The 25,750-nt window shown below is 39.2% G+C and overlaps 1 protein-coding gene across 7 annotated transcripts in view; it reads right to left on the bottom strand.

The window, feature by feature from the left end:
- FRY (FRY microtubule binding protein) overlaps positions 1 to 25,750 on the bottom strand; it is a 223,289-nt gene that overhangs the window by 142,001 nt on the left and 55,538 nt on the right. The window contains exon 1 of one of the 7 annotated variants that reach the window (XM_059838829.1): positions 15,261 to 16,174. The exons of 5 other annotated variants lie outside the window; for them this stretch is intronic. In XM_059838829.1, the coding sequence (XP_059694812.1) occupies positions 15,261 to 15,330 (70 nt within the window). In that variant the 5' untranslated portion in view covers positions 15,331 to 16,174. Of the gene's footprint in view, positions 1 to 15,260; positions 16,175 to 25,750 lie in introns of those variants that run through there. One more of the 7 variants, XM_059838833.1, reaches the window with a different exon arrangement.

Below are 25,750 nucleotides of genomic sequence, written 5' to 3'. Positions count from 1 at the left end.
AGGAAAGAAAATTAACTGTCAGAATGCTATTAAGTCTGGTGCTGATTATTCCATTACTGGGAATTTTAAATTAAGATTTTTTTTTTTTTAAGATGCTTTGTCTCAAAGAGAAATTAATTCAGAGAAGCCATAAAGCCTGTTCTATGTGCAGCACAGATTGGATGACACAATGTTTTTTCTGGTTGTATAATTTATGACTTGTTGAATATATTAGTAGAAAAATAGTTCTGAGAACAATCTCTCATTGGTAAAGCTAGGATGCAGATGTTCTAAGAGGGATTCTTCTTTCTCTAATCATGATAATGCCAAGAAGCAGAAGTCTGCATTCCTATCAGTACTTGATTTCTCTTTGTACATCCAGGTACAAATAGAAATGGTACAATCAGAGTATCAAAGTTGTGGCTCCTAAAGGGGCAGGAGAGCTCAAAAGAAAAACATTTCTAGCACTAAGCAAACAGGCCAAAACTGATCTGTTAGAAACCTCTGATTGTCACTGCAGAAAGACATTAAAACCAGAAGAATACTGACCTAAAGATACCCAAATAGTTTTTCTAATAGGTATGCAATCAGAGAGCTCAAAGTGAAGAGTGTAGGCAATTTTGCCAACACTTCCATGACCTGTGATCTAACCATAAATTCCATTAGTTACAAGCATCAGATGTTGTCAAGGGACATCGCTTTGCATCAAAAACAATGACAAGCTATATTAGCATAATGGGTTATTATTCCCAGATCCATGTGATCAGTACTCCATGGCAACCCAATGATAATGAATGCCTTTGTCAGTAAGGAAGCATGTACCAAACTATACAAAGCATGAACTCAGGCACCTGAAATGGTACAGAAGGCTGGTAACATATTATGAATTTAAACCCCAGCATTGACACTTCTTTCTGTATAGACAAAGGAATTTTCCCCATGTTGTCAGCCATTCATTACCTTTGTGGGGATGTGGCACTTCCAGGACACTTTTGCTAAGGGCTTACCAATTAGGAAGTTGAATGCTTAAAATCAGCCTGAGAAACAGAAACCATAAAAAATTACCCAAATCATAAATCACTTGAATAAATCTGGGTAAAATTTGCTGGTAAATTCACTTGGTAAAGCATCATCTCAGAACAGGATCCCCAACAGCCAACACTGCCTTAGATACATCCCCACAACGACCTCACATTGTTGGGCCACTTTGAATGTTCAAAGTAGAACAGAGAAGCAGCTCTTCTCCTTTTCAGTTTGGCTGTAATTGCTTTTCATGTAACAGCTTAATGGCTAAAAAATTAACCCAGAATGTGATAGTTAGGGGTTAAATGCTTAATTAAACTTCAAGGTTTTGAAATACAATCTTTGACCTATATAAAAACTTCATCTGGAATAACTAATACAGTAATTTTAAAATTAAGTTTGGGGTGATTTTGTTTTGTTTTGTTTTATTAAAATCAATCTAGTTCCAATTTCACTGATGTAAAACATTAGGTACTCTCTAGTTTTCCATGAAAACCCTTAGGACAATATTCAGCTTTCTGAAAATGCTATCCAGTATATCTTACTTAAATTATGAATGCAGACACTTATTAGATTTTCAGGACACCATGTCAGTTCTTCTGCAGTTTACAGAAAATCATAGCTATCATTTGAATCCAAAATGCATATGATTGCATGATTCAAAACAGAAAATAGAAGTTGAAAAAGATTGCCATTGATCACACTGATCACTTCTGTTTAATGACATCTAATGTTCACTGGTCAATTGCATTTAGGAAGTTTAATGACTGAAGATCATCTTCTGTATTAATGAGAAAGACACGATTTGTTATTTACACACACACACACACATATAACAGTAATGTAGAGATTTGAACCTTCTAGCCACATGTTTAGAACTCTGCTCATTATAAAGCAGGCAAACATATCCAACCTAATAAATGCAAACAATACCAACTTAAAATGTCTTTTCTGGATTTAATATTATAAAAATGAATTTTTTTTAACAAAAAGTCTTACCCCAAGGATATTGTCATAATACAAACAGAATTTTTAAAATGCAGGATATCTCAGTCAGGCTTTAGGGAAGTTTACCAATTAGGTTGAAATTTGTTAAGTAAGTGTACTAGCTGTGCAAGAGGTTCTGAAAATTATACACCTCTTTGTACTTAATTGAGACAAATGCTTGATTAAAGTCAGTGGTAACAAGTTTGAAAAACTTGCCCATTACCTTGCAGGGATAGATTCCTTTATGCAACTAGGAAATTACTGCTGAAATTAGTAACAGACTTTATAGTGATCTAGAAACAATGGTATTAATATTAGGCAGATAGTCCTTCTAAGTATCTATTAATATCAAAGCATATGATAAATTTAAATAAATATCTAACTTGCCAGCAGTGTGATGCTTCTATGTTACTCCTTAAAGGACTACTGCTTGTCCTCAAATAAATGAAAAACCCTTACTTTTAAATGCCATTCTCAGAGCTCCACTGTAGCAGTAAGTCACCTGGAATTCCCACTTCGGGCAAAACAGAGCTGGGAATTAGCCCAGGAGCAGCTATGCATGTACATGGACCTTCTGTCACTGTAGCTGCAGTGAGAAATCCTGTTTCTCCCCTTCCAGGGAAGTGCTGGCCCTTATACTGCAGTTTAAGCATGTAGCCAGTCTTGTTTTTTCATGTTTTAAAAGCAAAGTTTATCTTAAAAGGCATTTGCAGATTCACGTGGTAAAGAAGTTTCCAGACTTTTACTCTAAAAAAATCCCTTATTTCACTTGATAATTTTTTTTCTCTTTCTCATTACTAACACTTATATACATCAATGTGTATACATATACCTAAATGTCACAACATGCTATTTATCTTCTTTCAGATCCCTGATGAGATAAAGTAAAGCCGAGAGTCCATCCCTGCAGTACACAACTGCTTAGCTCAATCTAATGTGACAACAAACCATCCACAAGGATACTTTTAATATCTACAGTGCCTCATGCCAGTTTTTAACACATTGCTTATAAAACTATTATGCTTGAATGTATGCTGAGTGACACTCAAATAGCCCCTAATGCCCAAACACATGGTTTGTTTCTTCATGCAGCTGAGAACTGTCCAAAGTGCCCAGATCTGTCTGATCCCTCCCCTACAGATGCTACTACAGACTAGTTTTTATTATTAGGTTAGACATTACCTGCTGTATTGGAGAAGTCCATTAGGAAGTTACCTGCTACTGTATTATGAGTAATAATAAATAGAATAATAAGCTGAGAGGACATTTCTTTGTACATCTGTGTGCTTTCCACTGTGCTGCATTACCTCATTGGACCCAGGCTTTCAGAAGTGAGGTAATTGAGAGGATGTATGATTAATCTGATGCCAAATGAACCAACTGTTGACCCAGTTACCTTAACAGCATGCACAAGGCACTTGCTGTTCTCCTCACCTGATAACATTTAACACTTTATGTCCACCCAAGCACTGAGGCATACCCTGTGCTGGAAGGATGTCCTACAAAGCAAGGATGTAGGATGGAAACCAGGTCTCCTGCACTGCATTCTGCTCCTGGGAGGGGATTTCTCTGTCTCTCACCTCCCCCATCTCCCCAACTGCTCTCTTCTTACTCCATCTCTACAATCTGGTGTCTCCTCATGGCTGTATCTTCCTCAGCTTCAGGCTCCCTATTCCAGTTCTGGACTCCCATGCACTGTTCCCATCTCAACATGGCTCATCTCACCTGTCCAGCCCTCTTAACCCCATCCCATTCCTCCTCCCATCCCTATCCCTTCACCCACCCTTCTCCAGCATCCCCTTGGCCCCATCTCATACCAGGCACTCTCAATTTCCACTCCCACCATCTAGGAAGTATCAGTTCCTCTACTTCTGATTCCCTCCCCATGATTCCCCTGCCTCTTCTCCTTTCATTCCCACAGGCTCTTTGCTGGCCTTTTATTGCAGATTCACCCTCCTGTGCCCTCACTTTCTTTCTGCAGTCACTGTACAGAGGCAGTTGGCTGTAAGGTCTCTGTCCCCACCCATTCCCAACAAGATAATTTTTAACATGTACCAACAGCAAGGTTTATTTTGCATTTTCTCATTATTAGAGAAGGCAGAACCATTTCAGCAGAAAATTCTAAAATTCACCTTCAGGGACATCAAGTTTAGAAGTGCTTCAGCCCAAACTGCAGAGCTCAGGAAAAGAGGGGATTTACAATAAAAAAAGTATGCTGAGCAATATACACACAATCATTGATTTTAATTTTTTAAAATAATATTCCAGCCTCTTTATGTTAACAACTTTTAAAAGTTCATTAAAACAGTAATTCAAATTTTTTCAGTCATTTCAGTTGCTATGGAGGTATGCAGGTCCCTGTAACACTCACTTCTACCTGTCCTATCCCTTACTGCTTGAATACATGACTGACAAATGAGTAAAGACAATCAAAATTTTTAACTTCACAATCCCTTTGAAAATATTTTCATCTTCCATTACAAATTTGTTAAAGATTCACCAAGGACACACTGAGACTTTGCTTGATTTACTACAAACCTTGATGACTTCTGTATTTCAAAAAGTGATACATTTCAACTTCTGGTTCCCAGAGAATCAGAAATTCTCTTGCTCAAACATTCATCCCAGTAAAGAATACATACACTGTTCTGTCCCATTTTCCTGCCTATGAACAACAGAACAAAAATCAAAATAACCACCTAGCTTTGGTTCAGATGGCACACAGATAAAGGGTGGGGTGAAGTAATTTGTTTCTAACATCTGCCTTCATAGAAAAAGAAATACAGCTAAGCAATTTTCTCCTCATTTAAGACATCAGTAGCAACAAATATGCATGCTGTGGAATTTTAAAACAATCTAATGACATTTCCATATGAAAATTACTACGTACTGTCAATTAAAAATCTCATTCTATATATTAACTGCCTGAGTAACAATTTACGTGTGACTTGGCTACCAAGAATGTGAAGGAAAAAAGGTCCTTCCAGTACAGAAATAGAAGACAGGGCTTCATTTCCAGATCTAACACAGGACATGTGTTTCTCAGTTAATTGCTCTGTTTTGATTTGCCCAGGAATGGCAATAAAGCAATCCTTCATATTCAGGTAATAATGCTGGAAGAATTTAAATCTGTCAAGCTTCCAGATGAGAAGCACTGTATGAATATTATTATAATGGAGACCACTGCAGCCAAGTTATTTGCAGTGGTTTCTCTGCACTTTCCCTGAATTAATGAGTGTCAATTTGCATCTGGTGAATGTAGTTTAAAATAGGCAACAAGGAGTTTTGTGTGCAATCCTCTCAGAGGTGTGACTGAAGCTGGTTTCACAGCTGGGGTATTTATGAAGGCTGTCAGAGAAAGGATTTCCCTGCATCTAAGAAGGCAGGAGGCTCATGCAGCCATTTTTCAACATCTGAGATCCCCTCTTCACTGTCAAACAGCCTCAATTTGCAAATTCATAGCAACTCAAGTATTTTTAAGAATTATACCCTGCTCTGAATTGCTCTGAATTTGGTTAACCTGTCCAAAAAAAGGCAGGCAGGCAGACTGAATAAGTTTTGCTTGCAGAGGAAAGCTATCTAAAACAATTCCAGTTATAAGGGAATGACTATTTTCAGCACTTGGTATCTCAGCAATGTGCAAAGAATAAACCTCATTATGAAAACATACAACGATGCATTGCTGTGAGTATATGCAGAAACCCATTCTGCAAACTGCTCAAGGTAGAACTTCAACAAGAACTCTATCCAGGTAACGTTCAGACTAAAAAACAAAATTATTCCACACACTTAAAGGCATTCATAAATAATAATCAGAAATACAGCAAAAAAGATAATTCTGTATATTGTATTCAACAAAACTTGTTCAAGGAAAACAGCATCAAAACAAACCAATTTAGAAATGGACATCCTTTGAATTTTAATTTACTCCACATACAAGTTGAGACTCTTCAAAGTTATAGAGAGAGAGGAGATAGCCTGAGATTAGGAAAAAAATGTTAGCATAATGACCATCCAATTACGGGAGAATTCCTTCAAACCAGTATCTCTGTCAGAGTTCTGTGCTGAGCCATGTACTAGTTAAGAATTCAAGGGAATATAAATTAGTGTCCCAAAGTCAAGCTTTTCAAAATAAAACTAAAACCATCTGCAACTTCATGATTATAAATAAAATGAAAATCTGATGCATTCTGTTGATCATCTCTTGTCTGATACTAATCGATCTAATGTCTTCACATTTTGGCCATACACAAACTGTGATTTCTCACCCCCTGACTAGTGAGAAACCACAGCAATCTCTCAACTATGCATTAGCACTACATGTGATGACTGCAAATTTCTGAAAGAACAGAAAGTATCCAGGATAAAGACTGTATAGCATGTCTCTCAAAAGGGCCTACTTTTTTTTTTTTAAATATGTGAAACTTCTCTCCTAAGGCTCCAATCACCTAATTAAGCTCTTTATCAGCAACGTATTCCCCTAGAGAAACATGATACTGTCACTATAGTGATCCCACAGTATTTACAAAACAGCACTCAGATTTCTCTTGAAACTAGTGTCCTGAAAAAAGCCCCAAAATCTCTCTTCTGAGACATGACAAAGAAGAATCTCTTGAGCACCTCTAACACCAGTTGTATCAGTGATCTTACATTATGCACAAACATCAATATTTTGGGGAGTGCCTCTATATTTGTGATCTCTCTTTCACACAGATAAGGAAGCGAATGGATTCAGCAACTAAGTGAAACTACTGCTACTTGGCTGAGAGCAAACTAGGAAGTCAGTGTTTCTCAGATGTGTTTCATTCAGTGGCTTGTTTTAGCAAGCTCTGCCGTCTGCTGTGAAAAGAAAAAAACTCTGCCATCCCTCGGTTTTGAATGTGACTATAATTGGCAATCTATAGAAGACCATAAATATGTAAGGAATTGCCAGGCTTCTCTGTAGTTCCTGCAAAGAAGAGAGTCTGAGTTTCTGAACTCTGACCTTTGAGATGCGCCATGTCAAGGGGAACTCCAGAACCTGGCAGACAGAGACCAGGGAGACCGTCTTGCTGAAGAAAGAGGCAGAAGTGTTGCTCAGTACTTTGAACCGCTATCACTAAATTCCCTGCCTCATTCAGCCATGGGTCCACATTTCCCTTGTTCAGCCTTTTACCACTAAAGAAGCAAGAGCAACTCTCCTTCTTGACTTTGATATTCCTTGCAAAGCCCACCTCCAGTTACGTTTTGAATTTGCAAGCACAGTCCCTGCATGCCCAGGCAATGTCTATAAATTCCTCCTTCTTTGCAGCCAAATCACACTTCTGCCTCAGATATATCACCTTTTCACAGTGGAGCTCAGCCAAGAGGTCCCTGATAAGCCAAGCCATTCACCTCATACTCCTGCTTGCTTCTTCAAGCATGGGAAATCCATTCTTGTTCTTGGAAGATGCTGACCTCAAAGACCTGTCAGCTTTCCTAAGTTTCTTTGCCTTTTAGAGCTGTCCTTCATGAGATCCCCACTAATAGTTTCTGAAATCTCAAAACTGAAATCTACTCTCCTTAAGTCCAAAGTCTGCACACTCTCTCCCCACTCTTCTCAGGATTTGGAGTTCCAGTCAGCTATTCCATGTTAATGGGTAACAGACCCAGTTGCACTTCACCCATGTGGTCTATTGCAATTCAAGAAGTTACTTCCAACACTTTCAAGAAATCTTGACTGCTTGCAACCTACTATTTCACATTTGCAGCAGACATCAGGAAGTTCAAGTCTCTCATGTGAACCAACATCAACAATTCATGAACTTCCTCAAGCTGTTCAAAGTTGTTTCTACACTTCCTCACCCTGATCAATGCCCTGTAACACACTTCCACCACCACCCTGTAACACTTCATCTGTTCTAACCCTGACCCACAAACTCTCCAGCACACTGTCAGACATCCATCCCATAGAAGAGCTCCAGATCTGTAAGGAGCTCCTTCACAAAGGCAGCAACTTCCACTCCCTATTTCCGTGCAGGTCCTCCTTCAAAAACTTCTAAGCATCCATCCATCACAGCATTCCAACAGTGTGAGCTGTAAACACCCAGCTTGCTGCTGCTGTGACACTGTAACTTGTGACTGCATGTAGCACTTGACTTCTTCCTTAGTGTTTTCCAGAATGCATGTATTTATATTCATACATTTAAGGTATGCACACAATATACAAGACGCTGTCTCTCCATCCTGTTCTACATTTTAATACATTTCTCTTCTTCTCTTTGCCCTACATCCTTTGCTTTCCACCCCTGTTCACTGCCACCTAACTGAACTACGGGTCATAATCCCCCTCCACTGGCACCCCTAGTTTCCAGCTGTCAGCAGGATGACGAGCCAGTCAGTAGATGTTTTCTCCTGCTTTGTCATACTATTGAATATCTTTCTATTTGCATTCTTAAAAATATAAACCATTCAAGAACTTAAAATATCTCGCTGATAGAACTATTGCCAAGTTTGAACATTATCTTTAGTATTCCTTTTAGCTAGTGCAATAGACAAAGGATTCAGAAGAAAGAAAATTTGAGGAGAAGCGATTTTCTTTCCGTGGACAATTGATTCTCATCTAGTTTAGGTAACTGCAGTGACTGAAAAATTACCAACTTACAAATAACTCAGCTACTTATCTCTGTGAAATTATTCTGCACTCCAAATTTGTCATGGAAACAATGGCAACAACTTCACTGCTGATGCTCTGAAAAGAGGGATGCAAAAGCTAGACTTGTCTCCTTCCTGGAGAAGGAACTATTATTTAAAAGCAGGCATAGGTACAGGAGTCACCATTAAAGTAAATATGACTTACCATACAGTTCCACCAGCCTAATAGCAGGAATCAGCCAAAACTGCCTCCTACTCCTAGTAGTGTACCCTCATCCCCTTTCTCATGCTGATACCAGCATCTACACCATTTTAGAAAGTTTAGCTTTCAGGATATTAACTCTGTGGGTAATTTGGGTGGCAGAGAAGGGGTAGGAGCATGGTGACAGGAGTAAGACGCTGGGATGAGACTGTTCCTCCCAGTCACAGCTACTGCAATGCCATATGTGCCATTCATGGTTTCAACACCCTCAGGAATTCAGTCTCTAGGGCTACCAACTCACAGCAAGGGTCTGTAGTTTCTGACTGTTTAGAAACTTAGGAATGAAAACAGAAAATAAAGTTGGACAAGCACATGCCACTGTAATTCCGTAGGTGTACAGCCTGCTTCCTCCTGCCCCCAAGTCAACACACAGAAAAAAGTTAAACAATTAATGCAATGAGTGTATCAAAAGTGGAGAAAACAGAAAAGGATTGTTAAGTAGCAATTTAATATAACATATTAATATAATAACTTATATTCTCCAGTATTAAGTTTTAAACACTATTGTACATTTTATACTCCTAAGGTATCCTGTTTATCGCTTTCCTTATACCTATATATATTCCCTTTTTCATAATTATAGTTTTAATATTTATACAGACATATAAAAATAAAAGCTACAACAGCTGATTCAAAGGTATGTTATACGAATAGAGGAGACATAAGAATTGTTAGTTCTTTCCCTGATCCTTTTGAATAATTAGCAATACTAGAAAAAAACAAGCTGCTGGTATTTTGATAACATCAAAATCACAAATTAATCACTCTTAGTGAATACATACAGTATAACAGAATAGCTTTGTTTTCACCACAAGTAAAATAATTAGAACCTTCATGGAATATCTACCAGTAACTAACAAAGCCTAGTTTCCAGATCATCTTATATTTTGATTTTACCAGAAAAACTTATGTACTATATTGCAGTCAAAACATTTGTAGCATTTGTAGATTTTTACTGCAGTAATTCAAACTTTTTAATGACAAGGAAACTCATTCTACAAATCGACTGAATCTTGCAATAAGGCGTTTATGATTTTCTCATCCTTTTTTTCCCTCCAAGTATGGTAGAAACGCTTCTGGAATGTCCTCAACAGAGTAGCAAACATCAAAATAAACAAAATAAAAAATCATTTTTTAAAGAGCTCTCATGTTTCCAAAGTAATAAAACTTCCACTTTCCCTTACTTCTGAGAACAACCATGTCAAAATGCAAGTTCTAAAATGGGTACCCCCAGAACACAAATAGCCTAAACATTGTGGTTTACTACCCTTCCCTTTGGATCAGACCAAATACAAAGAAAGTTCCTGGGAGATAACAGTCACCATTATCAAGCTAGACACTTTACTGCTGACAGTCACAGACTACTTAGAGCTGAAGAATCCACTCTGCACCCTCCCTTCAGGCTCAATGGACAGAGCAATCAATCCCCTTCAGGTAGCACAACAGCTTGAATTAGTGGCATCCCTTGTCCCAGGCAGACTCAGATGCCAAGACACAGCAGGTGCTAAGCCTTTGTGCCCAGGGCTGCCCAGAGGCAGTGGCTGTGTCAGGGTGAGACCTCAGGAGCCAGTAGGACACAAGGGTCCCAGTTTCTTGGTCTGCTCACCACAGCCACTGGCCCTGTCCCTTCCCCAGCTGCTTCAGGCAAGAACTGCTCCTCTCCATGCAGGGTGAGCCTGCAGCACATCAGCTTCTGGAATCAGGTTATTTGTGCCTGCAAGAGTACGGATGCCAGAGCAAGAGAGGGGGGAAGGAAGGCTAGGTTCTCCTTATTCAATGAATGTGTTTGCCTAAGTAGGAAACAGGAAGGAGCCTCTTCCCTTGATTGGTATCTTGATATAAATCTCTAATTCTGATAGCATAGTGTGCTCAGACTATTCAGCCTTAAACAGGCTGTGTTTGACTGAAGAAAAGGGAACCCTACAGAACAGCTGTTATCACATTTATGCACAATAAAATCCTACTGGAAGGTCAAACAAATGTATCACAGACTTGGACATAACAGAGACTTTCAGCTAAGAAAGTGTCTGTGGTCTTCCCTTTTCTCTTGCTCATTGACATGAACACTCAGCGACTTCATGAACATTCTCTGTAAAAAGGCTGAGTTTTATTGCCTTGTGTATTATATTCATTTAATGAAATGTTCTTCACTAATTTCTTTTCCTGACATGGTAGAAATACATCCTCAAGAGAAGGACAGAACATGGCTGACCACATGGAAGCTGGCAACCCCCAGGCTTCACATTGGCCACCGGCAAGTCTCTGCTGCCTGATGCTCTTTTGACCCCAGAACTTGTTTTGATGCCAGCCCTGTGTTCAGTGACTAGCAAGCTGTGGAGGAGCCAGAGATCCTACAGGGAGAGCTGTGGGATGTGAGCTGATGTGGGTGTCTGGGTAGTCCCAGGCCTGGGCTGTCCCTGATGTTGCCACCACTTGTAAAGGAGAAGTAGCTTCTGACAGCTGCCACAGGGACTGGGCACACAGGGGCACAGAGAAAGAGCACACAGGGCAGCAGGAGGGCTGAGCAGCAGGCTATGGACAGCACAAAGGGGAAGAGGATGAGGACATGAGGATTTTGATGTGGATGTTGGCTACTGTGAAAGAAGGCAAAGATTCTGGCATGGAAGAGAGAGCTGAAGTCCTGATACTAGAAAAGTCCTTAAACACACGTCTGCAGAAAACCCCCTTTCTATTCAAAGGCAGATAAACAAGCATTGCAATCCTCAAAATCAGGCCCTGCAGATAACTCTGTTCTATGAGAAGTGCCAAAGATAATATTCCCTATGCAGAATATGCTATTTCATTTCTTTACACAGAAAGAAACCTTAAAACCTAGCTCTAGCAACTGTGAGACAAAGAAATGCAGCTTCTACAAGCCCACAGCAGCTGATCTGTGAGAGCACGAGTGAGCCATCTACCTGTGCCATTTAGATTCTTCTACAGAATCCTTTCCTCCAAAAAACTTAATTGCTGATCAGATGTAGGAACAGCAAAAGGCAGAATTTATTACAGACTTTTCTGCAGTTTATAATGATGGTACTTTAGGTTCTTGTAGCTAGATTTCAAAATTTCTGTTCAGAATTTTTTTTTAACTATGAATTTGAAACAGACATTTGGAAATTAAATTCAGAAAAAATCTATCTTATTCATTCAAAAAAGTTAAAAAATCTAAGGAAAGATCAGGCTTCAAATTATTAACATTTGTATTCATGTATTATGCCTTGAATAAATTACAAATGTTTATTTATAAAAATGCATTTTGCAATATTTCCACAATAAATCTGAGAGAAAACTCTTGACTGTTCTAGTTTTGGCAAGCCCTGTTTTATTCTTGTCAGCTTACTGACCTCAGTGGGCCAAGGAAGCACCACTCATCTTGTGCAGGCATAGCTATTTTAGCAGTACTTCCAAAAAGAAGTAATGCAAATGATTCATGCCATTGTTGACTACTGCAGCACTGATGAAAAACACTCAAATATTTAAGAAAATATAAGAACACGTGAGATGGGTAAAAAGGCCCCTTAGACTATTCTTATCTTCCGACCAGAGAATCCCCATTCTGATTCCCTCTCCAACACAATACAGGAATATTTTCCAGACAGCACGATGTGCACATTACCTTATGGACACATGCAGAGCAAATGTCTGTCTTGGGAACTGCACAAAGGAGTATTTTGAGATCTCTCAGTTTGATAGGATGGTTCAAAGGCCAGACTGTGACGTGGCTTTTTTATCCCCCAGGAAGAAGGGTGCAGGTTCTCTGAGAACACCCCAGGGAGTGTATCACACTGCATCATCCTGACTGCAACAGTTAAAGTGAACTCTCCCCATGGCCCATAAATTACCTGCCTCCTCAGCTGGACGGTGAACATGCAAATGCGAGCAGCGTGCCTGGTGAACACCTCAGCCAGTGCTGTGTGACACTGAACTGAAATCCTGCCTGGCATGGCAAGAAGGCTAGTTTGTTAAACTCCTTAGACAGCAAAATCAGGGGAAAACGTCATTCCAAGTAGAATAACTGAGTATATTTCATGGTATGGGCAACAGACATGGATGGCAATCTCCTAGAAAATGCTAATGTTCTGAGTAAGCCAAAACACAAATCAATGGCAAGACCTGGTTTTGGTGGGACTAAAAGGCCTGGGAAGGATAAATGCTGTTTAAAGTGATGTTCTGAAGTGCCAGTTTGCAGAAACATACATGGACAGCACCTCTACACTGTTAACACTGCAGTAAAATATACACTGTAGGAACCAAAGTTATTTTTCTTTTAAAACTGTATGTTGGACCTCTTGCTGCTGTGTAAATGCCACATCATAATTCATGGCTTACTTCTGCTCTTGGGTGTGCAGACACAGCACCCATTCTCAGACAAACATGCTCCATGCATGCATGTGCAGGCTTCCCAGCAGTTTCTCAGGCAAGGGAAGTGTTTTCCTCTGCTCCACCCATCACATAGCAGGGCTGAAGAAAGCCCTAGGTTTTTTTAACTCCCTACTGTCTTCTTATCAAATAGTTTGTTTTTCAGCTAGAAAGGATACGTTCAGATTTATGAACATACCAGATTTAAGAACATACCCTTCCAGTACAAAGGCAAAAAACCCTCCAATTGACAACAAGTTTAAGGCAACCTGGGTTCATTTACTCTATTTCCTCTTACTGTTTCTTCAGCTACAGTAGAAGGGGTGTTTATTCACTAAAAGAATGTCAGAAATATCAATTACTCATATACTGTTTCCATTTCCCTAAACTAGAACTTAAGGACTTCTAATTTCAGACTAGAAATACCTTTCCTATATTGAAATACTTTCGGTGTACTTCAAGATAAAGGAAAAAGAAAAAAACAACACTTTATATTTAATTCTATAATGTAGTTGGGTTTATATTCCTAAGTGCTGGTTTTACTTCAAGTTACAGCAGGCTATTACAAAATTAATGCCAGAACTGATTTGATTTCTGCACCATAAACTGACTTGTTTTTCTTCTGTCATAAGCTGTACCTAGCTTGTTATAAAATATGTGCTGTCACAATACACACTTATGTTCTCAGTATTAGATTAATGTTAGTCCAAGAAGGTAACTGAATCATAAAATTCTCTCCTAGTCCTTGTGGGATCACTCGTTTGAATGAATATGCACTACATATTTTTGTAGGAGGAGAGATAAGCAATGCTGTTTAGGTAATACTATTATTCCCTGGTGGCTTCACACTTGTGGTAGAAAAACAGATTCAAACAAGCACTACAGTGTTACTGAGGTTACAAATGACCTGGAAAAATACAGTTTCTATGGATATCATTTAATGAATACAAGACTTGCATGTCACACATCTAACATAGTGTTTTGTTTACTTCTTTGCAGGTATAAGGTTCTCTCCTTGTATTGAGCAGATCTTCCAATTCTTTTATACCATAGAATTTTTAAATGCTAGACTTTTATGCAGACATTATTAAATTATAGATAGCAGGATGATCAGAACCTTATTTCACATGTAGCCAAGCTGGATTTTTCCAGAGACATCGTGTTCTATCTTTTAAAAACAGTTAAATATGGAGATTTAGCCCCCTGTTAATAAAAGCTTCTATAGAGGAGATACATGCTGTTCATGTACTTTAACTTAAAAAGCAAATTTCTGCCAGTGTTATCTCATCACCTTACCTAATCTAAATATATTTGCAAGCACTAAATTTTATTCAGACATCTTCATTACATAATATTGCTAAAACATCTATACAGTAATTGATGAAAAAAGCAATGGAAATCAGGAACAGCAGTACTGAAAAGACTAAGGCAGACTAAAATGCTATTTGTTTACATTCTGCAAAACCCAGCCTGGCTCAGATAAACAGACGGATTCTTTCTGGCTAGAAATATTGCATAAGATTCTGAAATTAGGCATAGAGGGTGGGAAGTGCAGCTATAAGCAATTGATGTTTTGCTTCCCATTGCATCAAAATGACTTTCAGACCTGAAGTAGAATAATTATATTTTGTCCTCGGTGCACAATTAATAAAAACCAACTTCTGAGCAATGCCACACCCTTGTGATTAAACATCATTTAAAAAAATGTTTAGATAAAGTCTGAACAAATCAAACAAACATGTAGGCAGGAAATGTTGTTTGGAATGCACTCCCTGCAATGTACTGTTAGACCCAGAAAGCAGCCTAACTTCAGAATTCAATCAAGCAAAATCTAGCATAACCTCATTACAGCCCTTGCAGTTAATGAAACCTATTTAAATCCCTGACATTTTGATTTTTAGAGCTGAAAAAAAAGCAAGAATTACTTGGTTTACACAACACAAACATATAGAAAGGTACGATTCTATCCTTTAGGTTGCCCTAGCTATTTACCAAGCAATGCGTAATATGAAAAGATTACTCTTCTGCTACTCACTATTGCTCCAGGATTTCAGTAAATATTTGATACTGATTTCAAAGAAGCCTGAATCCTGCTGGCTAGCCATGTCTGCTGCATACAAAGAGGCTTCTATAATTCTGAGCAGCTGAAGTGGCAGGTACTATGTATGTAGATGTGACTGTCACCAGTCAGTGATGTAAACGAGGGGTCAGAGGAGGAAATGAAGTCTCCGCAGATCCACTTCTTCCGTTCATGGTAGGTAAGCTCATTAAAAAAAAAATAAAAAAAAGCTCAACAACAACAACAACAACACACCATGAGATTTTTGTCCTTTGCTCTTCCTTCGGGGCTTGTTCTTAATTCTAGCTGAAGAGTATTTTATTCCCTCGCCCCTTCAGTACTCAGTAGTTTCATTTATTCCATTTTGCGACTGGGCAAATTTCTTCTGGTCGGCGCAGGCACAGGCAGCAGCACAGCACTTGTTCCACAGGCACAGTCAGAGCACCTTCCCGAAGGGTGTCGGAGCCGTGCTCTTGGCAACGAGAAGCCCGCCTGTCTGAAGCTGTTTTCCCATCAGGAGCTGTCAGCCCCAGCGTGAGCACCTCCTCTGGCGAACCGAGTGTCAACTTGAAGCCCCGGTGAAAGCGTCTCTTCTGCAGCTGCAGGAATCTCACACGTACTGCTTAGCTTTAGGGAGAAAGAAAGCACCCTCTGATGAACATCCTCTGCCTGCTCTGGTCAGCTGCTCTCCTTCCGCCTGCTTCCACGAAGAGCCCGCTGAACTATACACAACTGCATCATGCTGCAGCAAAGCAGAGCTGCGCCCCTGTATCTGATTGCAGTGTCGGTGGGAAGGAAAAAAGGCTCTCCCTCAGCCCAGTTGCACAAGAGAAGCACTTCCAGAGCACTAAACCCACGGCGTGCAGACCGGCTGCTCCCGCTTTTCTTTCACTGCTACAGAAAAACGTGTTGTTATTTTTTTCTTGACACTTTTTCCGCCTCCCCCCCCCCCCGCCCTTACAAAGACGAGAGACAGCAAGCTGAATTCGTAACGCCAAATAAGCCACAGAGCTCACTGCTTTGTATTCACCTCTGAAAGAGCCACAGAAAACTCGGTTTGATATCATTTTTATCTTGAATAATGGTTTCTAAAAAGGAACTGAATTCACATAAGAAAAATGAGGCAGAAGCAATTCACTGCTTTTTAATCTCTCTGTATTTTCTACAAAATACTTAATTGCTAGGTACAATTTACATATTCCTAAGGTTTTATTTCATATAATCACACTTAATCAGTATGCATATTTTAATGGTAATGAAGAAAAATAAGAATCAGTTTCCAAAATACTTTTTGTTTCACATATTCTTGGTATCATCCTTCCAGATATTATTTCCTGGGAATAACAGTACTTTTTTTCTCTCACTTAGTGAAATAAATTTCCTGCAGCATTTCATAATTATAGTATCTGAGGCAAAATAGAACTTGTCTGCTGCTGATTCTTCTAAAAACTTTGTCAGCGATTATATTCGCACATTACTTTTAGTTTCAGTATGTGGAATATTTGATGTTTGGATTGGAAACTGAGGAACACAAGGGTCACTGAGACCAAGCTCTTGTGGTTCTCACTGAAAATATGCTAAATGTCTCCTGCAAACATACCTCATCTAGAGATAAGGTTTTGCATCTAGAGATAAGGTTTTGCGTCCTCACTAATGACAGGCTGTTGTTTAAACTCACTTTGTAAACGTTCTTTCAGTTCCTAAATGAGCTTCACTCGAAACCTGTTTACACCCTTTCATGGACATGAACAACCCGAAGTGTTCAGAGTATCTCAGGTTTGACCTCACCAGCCACATCAATGAAAGCTGATCAGCTCTTTCTCTCTGTGCTGTTAATTATCATCCCACTGCTGTCACTCTGCAGCCCCAGTTTATATTGAGACCCTGCTGTCCCATTGGTACCTCCTTCCCTACCCCATCACTGACCCCCAAAGCCTCCTCTTTGTGCCATCCTGCTTTAGCCAGCACAATCCAGCCTTTTACAATTAAAGTTAAATTTAACACCAAATAAGGGAAGTTCCAAAATCTAGGACTGATGACTTTCCACCAGCCCACTAATTGATTTTTCATCAGACACAATGCCAAGTAGTTTTGGAAGTTCTTATTCACCCTCACAAATACTGCATTAATTCCTATGTTCAAGGATTTAAGTAATAATTTCCCCTGTGGTTCTACATCACATGCTTTTCTAGAGATGACAGATAAATTAATTTCATTGCAACTCTCTTGCTGAAAATAAAAACAGGAGGTTAATTTGCAAGTAGCTGTATTTCCTAAATCCATATTAGATTTTATCCAATTTTAAATTAAATCCACACCTTTAAATAAAATCTCTCACCAATTTTTTTTCAGTCTTGAGTATCAAGCAGCCTCTCTGTTGGTGCAGATAGTTTTTCCCCCAACAAATCTGTGGTTTATATTTACAGGGCAGAATCTCTGTTTTGATATGCTCAACAAAAATGTTATTACCCAAGCTGCAACGTCATATGCCTCTCTTCATTGAGTGAATAAATGGGAAGTTAACTGGGTTTTGTAATGCGAATTTGAAGATCTTTGAGTGGTTTTTTAACAACTCACAAATGATTTATTGTTCTGTTTGTATTACTCCTCCTACCTCTGTTCTTCTACAAGAGAAAACGAAAACTAAAGGCAAAAGCATTCACGTAGTTAGTGGTCAAATCTTGTTCTTACTCCATCTCTCATCCTCACTGGATACTGGACTCTTTAAAATCAATGTCCTTGTTTTGAAGTTGTAAAGGAGTAAGGATGTTTAACCATTTGCTTTTTATTCCTTCACCTAGTCTTACCCAGCTCATCTTCTGTGCTGCTGCTGTCAGGAGAATTCCAGCTGCCACGGGTGTCCTGTTAGCTCCATGGGATGCTCCCGAGGGTCCCATGTGTCCCTCACAAGCAGAATGAGAAGTTCAGGGTTTTGTTGGTTGGTAGGTTTTGGTGCTTTTAAGTAAAAGAAATTTCAGATATCCCACATGGGCACTTTTCTTAACTGTCACTATCCAGCTTCTTTTTATTTCTCAAGTTTGTATTTTCCGATCTGCAGATCTACCCTTGCTAATTTTGAGTCAACTTGTATGAACGGGATCCAATAACGTTCCTGCCCCTTGATCTGCACCAGTTATCAGGTCTAACCAATCTAACAATCTTTTCTTGACTCTGTGATCATTTGGTGAAGAAATAGATGGGCTACTGCATCCAAGGAGACCTACCAAAGGATTCAACTACCAAAGGAAAAGTTTGCATCTGGCATGTTAAAGTATCACCTAATGCCTAGTTGCATTTCCTTGAGTAACATATTAAAAAGGTTACAGCTACTTTCAGCTGTCTAGGAGTGGCAGATCCCCAGCACCTTTTTTACTGACTTTCTTCCAAGTGATATGAAGTCAAAATGATCCAATTTCATGTATAGTAGATCTTTTTTAAGCATTGCATCACCACATAATTGCAGAATCTCACTGCTCTCACCATTTAGTAGTCTTTCTGAAAAACATGTCCACCTATTGTGTGTTTCCACTGACAGTATGATGCTGTACTAAAATACTGAAAAGCTTAATGGATATATTGAGACAAAGCGTATTAAGGAAAAATGCCACCACCCTTAGAGTCTGTATTTTTGGCATCATATGAATGAGTTCATAAAGAATAGTAGTTGTTAAGATTTACTTCAGGTTTGATACTCCTCCATTATTGGTTCTGCTTCCAAAAGTATCACCCATAACATAAATGACTCAGAATTTAACTTTTAAGCTTCTTTAAAATTAAAAGTATAAACAATTAAAATCTTACTAATTTCTATCATTAGACATAAAATATTTTTTTTAAATTTAAATACTAAAATAAGTTTAAATATTTGCCAGTGTAAATTTGCAAGTAAGACATCTTCCATATATAATGATTTTACTCATATTTTGAAAACACTCCTAAAACAGGAATAACACACTGAAATGGCAGAAACATCAGCACTCTAATTTAGTGTTCTGAACTTATTTTTGGTAGGCTCACAAGACTAAGAAATTTTGCAGTTGCATAGCTTCCACTTCCATTTTTGTTGACTTTAAAAGATTTACAATTTAATTACATATTCCAGGCTGTGAAATACAGGCAGGCATGAGCATATGAAATCTGTCCATGAAAGTAAGTTGTCTGATGAGGGCTGTTACAGACTTACAAATTTACAGGTACAGTGGGCTCCTTCTTTATGACATTACTACATGGCAATTGACAATAACAGTTGCTTTTTTTCCACCATATGAAACCAGAGATTCAAAATGTAAGGCTTTTCATGTGCCTGCCATGATGAACTACCTGCTGATTACCACAAACATTGTTTAAACTAAACATTTGTTAAACTTAACGTAACACCCACTCCACATTTGTGACACACTGAGCACCTTCTGTTCTCCCACTGTTTTCTGAGACAGAGGAAACAAATATCCAGGAACCTTGGTTACCTGGCTAATACCCTTCTCAGTCTGAACAAAGTCTAGAACTTCCATGCCCCAGCTTTGGGGAAAAAGAAGCTGGGAGACACTGCTCATCAACACGGTCAGAAGTGTCCTTGTGAGCAGAATGCTGCATGAACAGCTATTGTCACTGCTAAACATCTGAAAAATAGACTTCCAAAGCTTTCACTCAGTAAAGGAACAAGAATAACAAAACCACATACTGCTGGAGGTATTCACAATATCTATCTTGAGGCATCCAGCTCAGATGCCTACACTGGGAGGTGAGTGCTTTCAGCATGACACAATAGTTCCAGAGAGTTCCAGTAAAGAACACAATTATTTGCTCAAAGCAGCCTGTTTCTCCTCACTGTATACACATGATACTTAGGGTAACTACTTTTGTAAACTGGATTTTTAGATTCTTAATATTTAGTAGCATAGGTACCAATTTTGTTTACAGTTTTAGTGACTACTGTTTATTACAGTCATTCAGGCAGTTTAGTCCTCTGTTTTCAGCAATGCTTGCAGGAATCCTTAAAAAAGCACATGGAGATTTGAATATAGCACAGTCTTGCACAATCTTCTAGGGCTCATTTTAGCTTGGTATGAAGGAGCCTATGTGGATTTTGCAATCTTAACTCTTCAGAACCTGAGGCTAAATGTGAAGAGTAGCCGAAAGCCTCTAAAGGATGACAACAGCAACAAAGCAAATATAGATTCAAATTTTGTCTTGCAAGCAGAGGTGTGGACACGTCTCAAAGCCTTAAAGTAGCTCTGCTGAGCTACTGAAGGCTTTAACGTGCTTTATTATGATTATGATTATAATTTTCTATGGCTTCATATAGCTTTTCCTCCTTATTTTGAGCCTTCTAGCCAAATAATACCATATATTGAATTAGGTCTGTGTCTCTGATTTCCATGGAATCAGATTGGATTCACACAGGTACAGTCTGTATAAAAGTTAGGCTGTCTGGAGTTCTTCACTTCAGGAATAAGTAAGGGCTGCTTATTAGTCTCTTCATGGTTTTGATACAGTCTAGTCCTCTTGGACAAAATAAAGCAACCCTACAAAGAGTGATTCCCAGAGTCATTTGATTCCAGTGCAGAACACACCTAACAGAAGAAAACAAGAAGGATATCGTCATGTCCTGGGATAGGCTGCATTGCATTCATGATTTCACATTCCCTCCTCTGGGAACCTCTTTCTGCCCTGCTCTTGAAAGACTGGGCCAGCTTTCAGATGGATGCTGCTCATAGCTCAGTGGTATTCCAGTGCCTAAATATAGGTGTCTAGCACAATTATAGATACCTAAGGTATGGGAACTATTCACAGAGACTGGCAGATATGACATAACACATACATTAGATCCACAGCTTTACTAATGTCCTCTCTGAATCTAAGATCAAAATTATAGTATCTAAACCAACCAAATTTCATGTACTATGATGTCCCATGTATTAACAAGGTAAAACAAACATCTTGCTATGATCCAAATTAAAAGTACAGAGTGACAGAAAGCACTCCACAAAATAAGATTTCATCAAGGAAATCTCATTTAATATGATAATCTCTAAATAAAGTAATAGAAATCCTTCTTAGTTTATGTCTCATTAGTTTTGCTGCACCATTTTGTTTTGTCTCCTGTTTGTAAGTGACTGTTCAGCTATTGCCACCTAGTGATGGGAAGCAAAACAGGCAGAAACAAGAGAACGGTAAATAATGCACGAGGTGTGCTTGTTTACATCTTAAACAGCGTCAAAATGGAAGACAGCAGCATTGAAATGAAGCACATGTTTGCATTTCCGAAGCAAGGGCATCGGGCAACTTGGGTACAGTTATATACAATATTTAAATAGAAACCGATTGAATGGTATTTAATAGAATAAAATAACATATTTTCATAGATACATTATAGATTCACACATCACCCAGCTCTCATCCTCAGCTTGTTTAGTGAATTCATTAGAGTAATTAAATAGGTTGTAAGGAGTTTGTGCCTAATCTATAAATAACAGATGATAGCGAGGCATTTTGCAGAGGATTAACTGGTTAATGTTGGAATTATGCCTTCAAGATTCAAAGTACTATTATTCTTCCCTTGAATTTTCTTTGGAGCTGTCAAACTGACACGTCCTCTTAGGACTGTGTCATTCACCTCTGAATTTCTCCCTAGATGAACAGTGTGTCTGGAAGCATCGGCCAGCCAGGAGCAAGTTTTGTTTGCCCAGACTTACCATACGTATGCTGTAAAGATACCATCCTGAAAGCCATTAGGAAATCTGCACCACTACCACTGGGGCACAGACTCAGGCAACAGTGATGCAAGAAATACTGCTGTGCATGTTAAAATGCAGCCTGTGTCCCACAAGCACGGACCACAGGCATCAGCAGGCAAAAAGAGTATTAAGCAGTATCTGCTTCCTGCTTTTCACCTGAAGTTTCCAGGAACCATCCCTAAACAAGGGATGTTTGTTACAAATTTTGTAACAAACCCTTACCTGTATTTTAGAGACCAGGTATCATAGTCTTCAAACATCCTAGCACGAGGTGTCAGAACTTCCTTACAGCAGGAAGTTTCCAAGCCACCACTGAAGGTAACTCTCATTCCGTTTCAGAGATGAGATGAAGTAACTGAACCCCACCCACACACTCATAGTATAATTTGTATTTGCTAATTTACTCGTAGGAGATTGGTACCAGGTCTAGGACAGAGGGAATCCAGACTTTGTGGCTGTCCCTGTTTTTCTCAAGTTATTACACATATTTCCTCATTACACAACGCATAGACCGAATCTTCAAATAATGCAGAATTTAGGGCCATAATAAGTCATAAACTCGCTGTTCCACTTCCCTTCTGTCACACAGCTGTACATCTCCTACCCTCCAGGAAACTCTGTGGGAGGGCAGAAGGGTGGAAGCCAGGAAGGGGAAGGGCTGGACCATGCCCATTGCTAGATATTCACAGAGTCATGGAATGGTTTAGGTTGGATGGGACCTTTCAAGATTGACTATTCCAAACCCCTGCCATTGGCAGGGACACTTTCCATTACATGGCATTTTTCTAGGCAACCTGTTTGTTCCTACAGGGTCTCTAGGGATGGCTCACAATTACTGCACATTACTGCAGCTGAGATCATAAGAGTTCTCAGCTTTGTTTCTCCTCATTCTTCTTCTCAGACACACCCTGGGATTTCAGGCACAGCTTTCCCCCTGTTCTGCCAGGACCATGGACCTGGGGAAAACTCCCCTTTTCCTTTCCACCCCAGGAATGGAACCTGCCTTGGGAAAGGAAAAGCTCCCACCTTTTCAGAGAGGTGCCCAAGATGTGACAGAAAGCACAGCAAGACACACAAGGAGGGAGTGTGTACCCACTTGGAATGGTGACCTCATGCCAAAACTAAGGCACCCCTGACCCAAACAAACTATATCACACACCTTAGTTTTGTCTCCCTTGTAGAATAACATGTTCAAAATATTCATTTTCCACAAGACGCCTCCCTGTAACATGTTGCATGTGTATAATGTTTTCATTGATTATCTAATTAGAAGGTGAATTTTCAATGCAGTAGCTCCAATTTGATCTCAAATACTAATCCATCTCTCAGACAGATCTTATCTCAATGCACTTCCTGTGTGTGATTTTTAACACAAGTGTTTTCTTGAATCTCAAATACATTTCATAGATTTTCTTCAGATATATTTTCTTTCTCTTAATTCTGCCAGAGCAGATCCTAAAGTTTTCCCTGACTCTAAATAAGAAGGTGTAAGGCTACTTGCTTACTTGTTCTTTTTTTAAACTTTCCTTTCCATTCTCTCATTCTGTCTTCAATTATTAACACTTCTTCCTTTCTGGCTGACCCATTTGATACTCATACCTCAATGTTTACATTATTCTGCAGAGAGGTATCCTTCTGCTTGTGTCCCTTTGCTCCACTAGAAACATCAACCTTAGAAGATAAGTCAACTTTTTTTATTTATCTCAAAAAATGAGAACAAAAATGTTGGAAGGATTTCAACCAGCTTCCATCTACTATAGATCAAGATGAGATGGACATGGGATCAGATTGTACTACATTTGCTGCCTCTCACACCTTCCTATCGGGTATCAGGCTCTGCCCGTTGTCAGAGAGAGGGTCAGAGCAGCCAGGCTTCGGGTCTGAGCTGGCACACGTGCCCCTGTAACACAAACACCTCCAGTCTCCTCAGGTGGGCCTTATGCACACAGTGTCCACTCTGAATGATTCCAAAAAATCCTACCTCTTGCAACAGCTGCATTAGAATTATGTGGCTGCAAAAGGGAAACTGAGCACCTTCAGATTTAGCTGGTCACAGGTTACCTATCAAATGATGAAGTATCACTGCCATCAATTTTCCTTCCTGGTCATGTACTTCCCTGACATGTACCACCACAAACAAGACTGTACATCCTCCAGGACTCAGGCCCCTACTGTGAGTGAAGTGCCTGGAATAGCTGGAGCCTGGCTCATTACACTGTAAAGAGGTTTTTCCTCATTTTACTCAGAGGTGCTAATAGAAAGCTCAGGGAGCTCAGATCAGTGCTACCTCTAGTTAGACCAGGGACCTAATGACTAAGCTAGATAACATCAACAAATTTTAAAAATTTTGTTTCAAGATGGGAAGAACTAACACTTCAAAAATCAGGATTACCCCAGAAGACATGCCAGGTGATAGACCAAAAAATAAAATTGTTATTTCCCTGACTGTCGGTTATAAACAGGACATGCACATACACTTCTTAGCTCACTTGATACCTTTAATAGCTAGGCTGTCACCATGCCCTTCATCCCTATGAAAATATTTCTGAATATCCAAAGTAAACATAAATAGCTGTCAGCAAAAATCTACATGACTCAAGCCACTGGCTACTTTACACAACTTTACATAAATAACTAGAGTGCTGCGAGGTACTGTCAGGAAAAATCAGGCCATATGATTTTCCAGTGAAATTTCAGTTTCTCATTACACAAACCTTTCAGTTACAATGTCTGTCTTAGGGCTCTCCCATTATTATTCAAAATTATTTTCTCCATTCTTTCAAGAATTGATGTCATTAAACCATCTCAATCCTAAACAGTTGTTGAAGGGAATATGTCTTGTTTTATGTAGTTTTGAATTCACTTTTCACATAACCCTCCTAGGCAAGCACTGGTGAGACACGGCGTCTGGAATTTACTATGTAATACTATTAACTTGCACAACGGTGTTGTTTAGATGCTGGCTAGATAGGAGACAACCATTTGGATTAAAAAAAAACCTCACTGATCTTACATAAGAATGCTTGTTCTGACTTGCAAAATTTTTTCTGTAATATTTTTTGACGTACTGGGAAGCAAGACTTTTTTTTCTTTTTTTTTATTAGAACATTATCTGTAAGTCTGTATTGTTTCACCTTTTGGAGTAATCTGTGCCAGGAGAGATGTCAACTTGAGAGGCACAATCTTTCTTTCCTGCTTTTTTTCCCCCCCTGAACATAGCACTTTTTAACTGAGGAGCACTTGTTCAAGGGCTCTCCCCTTGCTGTGGTGAAGGTTTTGTGATAGCAACGCTTCAGTCTGGGCCCAGGCAATTGAAGAGCTCCAGCATTCTCCAACTTGCTGCTGTTCTACAGAAGCACAAGTGTCCTCAGAGAGGCCAAGTTAAATATAAGTGCAGCCTTTGTAACTGGGTCTTTTATATCCTTCAGAGTCCATCCCTTCCTGCTAAGCCAAAAAATGTCTTGGGTCTCCCAGGGACATGAGGTCTAATTCACCTTCCTGCTTATGTTGGAAAAAGGTAAATTACCTTTTTACTGTTTAAGAGGGTTATGTTACTCAAGGTTTCTTGCATGCTACATTTGAATGGAAACTGGAATTTAGCAATAAAATGTACAAAACAAAATATTAAATCTGCTTTTTATTAACTAAAAGAAAAAGAAAGAACTTTAGGCTCGGTACACAAGGAAGAAACCACCAGAAAGATGCCACATTTAAAATCCAACAGTTTCC

Source organism: Haemorhous mexicanus, chromosome 2, assembly GCF_027477595.1.
Source record: "Haemorhous mexicanus isolate bHaeMex1 chromosome 2, bHaeMex1.pri, whole genome shotgun sequence".
In the NCBI taxonomy this organism is placed as follows: domain Eukaryota; kingdom Metazoa; phylum Chordata; class Aves; order Passeriformes; family Fringillidae; genus Haemorhous; species Haemorhous mexicanus.
Note: the sequence above shows the minus strand (reverse complement) of the source record. Positions and strands in the feature narration are given on the sequence as shown.